A 7,429-nucleotide genomic window follows, 5' to 3' on the forward strand; every position below is an offset into this window, starting at 1 on the left:
TCGTTAACTAAAATTTGAGTGTCATTTGTTGAGTTATAAGCGAGTTACAAGCTTGCAATTCTTTGCTATGTAAACAAAGCCTTTGTTAACATTTTGTTAACAATTGTTAACAATTTAAAGTAAAAATTGTGAACATGCCCTATTTACGGGACATCGTCACGAAGGGCGCAGTAAGTTTCAAATCTTTTTGTTCAATGCTTTATGTTGAGACTGCTTCAAGATATTTATAACAAATAATCTGAATTTGAGTGTAAATCAAAGTGTTATAGGCAACGTACGTACAATATAATGTTATAAAGTTATATAAACAAAGATCAGGCCATGTTTTGCTTATGTATTGAGAGCTGAAAAGCAAAGTTTCATATGAAATTAAAAGTGACCTACAATACCTGTATATACTGTTTATTCTATTTCTTCCTGAACTAGAAAGCAGAAAAAAATCTGCTAAAATCATAAGTTTTACTACAGCCTGGCCCAAGTTATTGCTTCTATCGCTTTTTGATGATTTTTTTTTAAAATTACACATCCCTATGAAAGAAAACAGTTGATATCTATAAAAGGGAAAAATTCCAAGAAATCCCCATTTTCAATCATTAAAGATTACAGGAACGAAAACAAACTTCTTAAGGATAAATATAGTGGGAAATGTTTGCCATTCGGAACTCACTCAGAATACCAAGCATGATTTTTCAAAGTTATTATCCGGGCTATTTAATTAATGGCTAGCGCTGATAAAATTCAAACTCCCATTAGAGTTGTGTATTGAAACCTTAAGCGGTAGATGGGGCGTTTCAAAACAGATAATCTGTACATTTTGCATATTAGCAGATGAAGGTATTTTGAGCACAAAGGTATATATGATTATCGAAATATCAAGTGAAATGTGGTGAAGCAAAAACTCGGAACAGAGTATAATATATGTACCAAACATAAGCAAATGTAAAGTAGAGCCTTGTTCTGATTTATAAGAATAATGAGCTTTGTATCTTTAATATCCTTCGATAAATGACATAAATGATTAAAAATACATCACCAAAGCATTGTAAAATCAAAAGTAGATATCTAAAAGTTTAAATCGGGACCATGCCTCTTTAATTAGAAAAAAAGAAATTCTGTTTTTGGAATAAATACAATCATATTGATGGCATAATACATGTTTCCTACTTCCTGGTACAAGCTCACCAATACACATGTAGTACATTGTAGTTTAGTGTCGTGACTGCTTAATTAATCCAAACTGCAGACATAATGGTTGGAATAAATGTTTTTAAAAAGTCATAAAACTCCCCTAAGATAGAAATGTTGACTCTCTACTTGATTGAAACTCAAAGCTAACGCTTGAAAAATAGTTCCAATATTTGAACATTGTGTGTTGCTAACGTTATTGTCACTATGACTTGATAAAAAAATCATTGCGCCTCTATCCAAAGAAATTACAAATTGATATAAAATATATATTTTTGCTATTGAGGAATGATGGAAGATAATTTGACGCTGCTCTTTATGTAGTTTACATTCACATTAGTTCTATAATACACTATAATTTTGTCAATGAATTAATCTCAATTTAGGAACAACCGGGAAGCAGGCGCTAAATAAATGTCCTTGTATGCGCGCATGAGTATGACATTGTGATAAAACCAAGGAAAATCATCGAATGCGATATATTTGAACTAACCATTGTCTCGTTGCACAGAAAGTGATGGCGGGTAAGAGCAATTTACATTTAAATAATTCAATTTCGACAAGTTACTTTGAAGTCGATAAAACTTCATTGTATAATCATGGTTGGTGGTTCAAAAGTTTAATCATATCTTTTTGATGATGATAATTAGTAATCAGAAATCTAATTTATTATTTTCCCCCTTAAAATCAGGACACTCGACGTTGTGGATAGATGATCCTCACCTGTCCTATCTAATTGCGGACAGTTTAGTAAATGCAGTAGGGGATCCAGATTTGCAAAGAATAAGACGACACATTATGGACATTTTGGATCAATTGGATTGCCATAATGACCAGATGGAAATAATTAGAGCTGGTGGATGTGCTGAGGGATTCCGCATGAGGGGAACAGATGTAGATCAAATGCATGTTGATAAACGGACCAAAGTAGTTGCAGAAGTTCCCAGAAACCTTGGAACTGACATGGCCGTCGTCAGATTGTTGAAGACTTCTGATGTACCACCTGGGTATGTAAAACTTGCTGTACAAACCCCTCATACGCCAGTTGCGCACATAAAAGAATCAACACATCGAGTGAAAGGAGATTACTATTTGTCGAGCGAAGAGTTTGTAAGATGGTTCCATAAATTAAACCCCAATGGAGTTCTTCATGGACCGTGTGTGATGGAAAGACATGAACAAGGACCAGATCATGATAGGGCATTTTGTCTGGAATTCAAAGAATGGCCTGTGTATGCAAACGAATGGGTTGAACGAAGAAGGTCATACGGATGGCCATCACGGGGACTCATTGAAAAAATCAAATCACAAGGATGTCATTTAATGGCCATTGGATCCAAGAAGCTAACAGGAAATTTAATTTCAAACAATTTAGAAAATAATAAATGGATTCAGGATCCTTTTCAGTGGAGACTGTCTTTTTCTCTTGCAGAGAAACAATTGATTTACTCTTTCAATAACACACAGTTTTTGACATATGGAATTTTCAAGCTTTTAAATCAAGAAGTATTTTCACAAGATTCAATTGTCTCAGACTGTATCTGTTCTTACTTTCTAAAATCAGCTTTGTTTTGGACAATTGAAGAAACTCCTTCCGATTACTGGAAGCCAGAGCGTTTGGTTTTTTGTGTCGACATTTGCTTTCAAAGGCTACTTGAATGGACAAGAAACGGGATTTGCCCGAATTTTTTTATTAGAGAAAACAACATGTTCATGGGTAAAGTAGAAGAATGGCAATTGGAGTACACATCCTGGAAACTTTTTGAATTATACAGTGAAGGATGGAGATGCTTATTGCGTTGTCATTCCTTAATTCATTTAAAAAAAGCCTTAGAAGATGCCAGAAATAAGATAAGACCTAATTCATTTCCTACCTCAAACCCAGAGGAGGACTTCAAATGTTTGCGTTTCTCTGTAAGGGACAGAACACAAGTAGAAGGAAATGTGGACGCAGTGCTATTTAGCGAAATACTTTCAAGACGACCAAAGAGTCCATCATTAGACCTTCTGGAGTTAGAACTGAGGAATTCACTGAAACTGGAGGTTCAAAGAAGAGTTGATACGTTTGATCTTGAAATACTTAAATTACGTCGGTTTCAAACTCTTCGTCAACTGGCTCTTATATATCTTAACATGTCTCTGACAAAACATACTACTCGAAAAAAGTATACATACATTCGAAAGGCTTTTTGTTATCTACATCTTTCTCGATTTTCGGATATATGCAAAGGTAATCTCACGCTTGCAACTGCCTATTACTGTTTAGGAAGGTTCGACTCAGCTCTTAAATACATCAAAAAATACGATGATATACTAAAGGAAGACCTTGGTTATATACATACACATTTACGACATGGTGTAGTTTACCAAACTCCGATGTATTGTTCAACCTTCTGCGGACGGGGATTAAGCAGCCTGGATAAAATGTCGTTGGCGGTATCATACGATTTTGAAGTCCATCGACCATTGCCTCTAATTCCAAATGAGATAGCGCTCGAAATAGTAATGATGAGAAAAACAGAATCCAGTCTTTTTATTCTACCCGGTCTATACTCAGTGTTTCTGAAAATTCTTTGTTACACTAACAAAAGCAATTTAAAAATGGTGGAGGAATTGTCAATGAAACTCAAAGAGTTCTTGCATTGCTCAAAAAAAGAGAACATATATATGAACTACATCATGCTTGCAGTAGCTTTTGTAAAATTAGGAAATTACGATAAAGCTTTGCAATATTATTGCTTGGCCCATGTCCACAAAAGAAGGTTGGTCATGTGTAACCGGGGTTGTCCAGAATGGCAGACTAGAACATCAGTTTTATTTTACATTGCTCAGATGCTTCAAAGTTTGATGCCAATATGAAGCGCTATACAAAACATATGCTACGTGCAGTAAAAGGGCAAAATAAAAGTTGCAGATTTGCCAATGGTTAATTGTAATTTTTTCAGACCGATTAAATGTTTAGTCGTAATAAATTAAGTTGTGATAAATCATTCTTCTTTTTAGAACTGAACGATATGAATATTTATGCAAGAATTGTTCCATTTCCATATAAAGTCGTATTTTTTATACAACCTAAACAGTTTTAATAAATTTAAAAACAATTCATAACATTGCGAACATTTAAAAAAAATGATGACTGTACGCTTGCAGTAAACGTTTGTTGGTTAAAAAATATTAAATTTTATTTCTCAGAAGGTTGTTTGATTATTATTTCAAAATGTAGTCTAACTCCAAAAAAGGAATAAAATCAATTCATGAAAATATATATGGCATTTTTTAAAAATAAAATTATAAATGCGTCAAAACACTGATAGATGAGTCTTAATGACCTAAACTTTATAGGTCCACTAAACTAGCGCGTTCTGTTGGGGTTATTGCGAGGATATTTCGATGGCAATAAACAAAAGATATGAATTCTTGTTTATCCTATACTTATTTTATATTTTATCATTTAAGGAACGAAATAAGTCGCAACTTATTTCTTTCTTCATCTTTCCGTTGACGATAAAGTCAGATAAACATGAAATGATGCTTACTTTCTGAGGCACATCATTCCATACCAATATACCAATATACCAGGCTTGGGGTAATGCTAAATGTAATGGTAATGCATTGCAATGCATTACATGTTTTCAAAGTAATGCTAGTAATGTGTAATGCCTCAAAATTAGCATTACAAGTAATGCTAATGTAATACATTACTTTCCAAAATCTAGTGTAATGCTGGCATTACATGGCATTACTTTGCATTACTATGCATATTTATGCATGTTTACTTTAAAAAATGTGATGAATAAATGAATAGTTGAAATTTCATAACATTTTTAAGAGTGTTGTTATTAAGAGTTTTTAAACAATTTACTCCAATTAGTTTGCACTTCAATAAGAAATGTGTCAACAACACACTATGCCCCCAGGATAATCTAAGAATCAAAACAATCTATTGTTATAAGAAGTGCTAAACACCCCAATCCCCTTCCCTTCGCTATGTCACAGTAGAATAGGAGACAGACATGCACCTTTAAAAGCAAAATGAATGCACTGTTCATCCATGATGAAAATCAATATCACTTCCAATATTATAATCCATTTGAAAATAATCTTACTTATTTTCTCTCTCTCCCTCTTTCTGTCTCTCTCTCTCTCTTGTATATTATATATCATTACACTGTACATTAGTTTGGACTGATAGAAAATACAAGATTTATGTATTTAATCTATTATTGCACTTAATATATCCTAAGATAAAGATCGTCAAACAGTATTTTCCAGTCCAAGCTTTGACTGCTCCTGCAAAACATTTATTTACCGGTATTTTAGCCCGGAAGATGGATGCAGTTAAAAGATGAACCCTTTGAAACTTCGATCATAAAGTGCAACAGCAATCTTTTGTCTTAAAGTGTCCTCCGTAAAAAGAAATACGATTAAAATATATTAAGAAATATAACTGGGAAAAGTCATCTGTTTATAAATTAATAAAATTAAGTGTCCAAAATTATAAAGATTTGTGTAATCTGAGAATATATCTATATTTAGCTTTTAAAAACCGCAACATTATTTCATGAATTGTTTTTTGTTAAGCATGTTATCCTGTGTCTCTATTTCATATCTGATATTGTATCATGCCAAATGTCTATAAATATCATTTTACTTATGTAATATGTTGTTCATATTGCCACAATATGATTATATATTAAGCAAATAAAGAAAGACTCTTGTTTATTCATTGAATTTGAACCTGATTCTGAGCATGAAGCTGTAGATATGTTAAAGAGTGTTGTATATTTGAAACATTTGCAAAAACTCTTTATTAGCTTTACTTAAAAAAAAAGTAATGGTAATGGTAATGCATTACTTTACTCATGTAATGGTAATGTATTGCATTACTTCAAGAAAATCAAGTAATGGTAATGGTAATTTAATGCCCAAATTCATGAAGTAATGGTAATGTAATGCATTACTTTACAATGTAATTCGCCCCAAGCCTGCAATATACCAATGCCAGTTAAAATCGCGAACGTTAATTTATGTATTTGTGAAAGGATATGCTTAAATCTTACAATTAAGTATTTCGAATTGCATCTTTATCAAACTTGCTCAATATATAGTCACAATTTAATAAAAAATGAAAATTGCATAAATTTTTATTCATGATACCATATACATCTACCCGGCACTTAGTAATTAGTTTTTTATGTCGCCGCCTGACACATCTATGTAGAATTTCGATTCAATATAGCATAATTTTTTGATCATTTAATCTCATTCATGAAAGGGGATTCTTGTGACATTTTTGTCATTTTTCACAGAAAACAGTCAATAAGGAAGAAAATGAATGGGACACGACAAGAATTTCCGATATGCCATGGCAGATTGTTTATAACTCTTCAATTAGAAACACCGGAAGCATGTAACTATAAAATATTGTTGACTTTCCTTGTTTACGCACACGTCAATTAACTTATTCTTATAAAACAAAGTGATATCTTTAGTTTCCAACAAAATACTTACAAATCGGATATTGCGTTTAACACGATGGCAGTTAGGAGCATGTTATATCTTAATTTACTATTTCAACAATTTTCTATGAAGTCAAAAATGTTACATTTTCAGTATCAGAATACGGTTGAATGTATTTCTTATCAATTCAGATTTTGTTTGAGGTGTTTATGAATGATAATAAAATGTGTTAATAACATACACCTATCTTTGACTTAGGAATCAGATCACCGTGGCTCGACGATTCTCATTTGTCATATTTAATTGCGGACAGTTTGTTGAATGCAATTGGGGATCCAGACTTGCAAAGAATACGGCGACACATAATGGATGTTTTAGATCAATTAAGTTTTTCAAATAGCCAAATGGAAGTGATTAGGTCTGGTGGGTGTGCAGAGGGATTCTGCATGAAAGGAACAGATGTAGATCAAATGTACGTGGATAAGTTGACCAAAGTTGTTGCAGAAACTCCCAAGAACCTTTGCACTTCTTTAGCAGTCGTCAAACTAATGCAGCTCTCAAAAGTACCACCCGGGTATGTAAATCTTGTGGTGTTAACTCCTCATACATCAGTGCCACATATAAGGAAATCAATGCAAATGGTAGCAGGCCAATATTTTTTGTCGAGCGAAGCATTTGTGAGATGGTACAAGGATTTAAGTCCTGATGGAATATTACATGGACCATGTGTAATGGATCGAAGTGAAGCTGAAACAGATCACGATAGAGCATTTTGTCTGGAATA

At 33.0% G+C, this 7,429-nt stretch overlaps 1 protein-coding gene across 1 annotated transcript; it reads left to right on the top strand.

Moving 5' to 3' along the window:
• The first annotated feature begins 1,654 nt into the window (after positions 1 to 1,654).
• Positions 1,655 to 4,368, top strand: LOC128166916 (uncharacterized). Its single transcript, XM_052832372.1, has 2 exons — positions 1,655 to 1,709; positions 1,877 to 4,368. Exons 1-2 carry the CDS (start codon positions 1,703 to 1,705, stop codon positions 4,042 to 4,044), a joined length of 2,175 nt encoding a protein of 724 aa, XP_052688332.1. The 5' UTR covers positions 1,655 to 1,702; the 3' UTR covers positions 4,045 to 4,368.
• Positions 4,369 to 7,429: the final 3,061 nt, after the last annotated feature.

Source organism: Crassostrea angulata, chromosome 10 (assembly GCF_025612915.1).
Source record: "Crassostrea angulata isolate pt1a10 chromosome 10, ASM2561291v2, whole genome shotgun sequence".
In the NCBI taxonomy this organism is placed as follows: domain Eukaryota; kingdom Metazoa; phylum Mollusca; class Bivalvia; order Ostreida; family Ostreidae; genus Magallana; species Magallana angulata.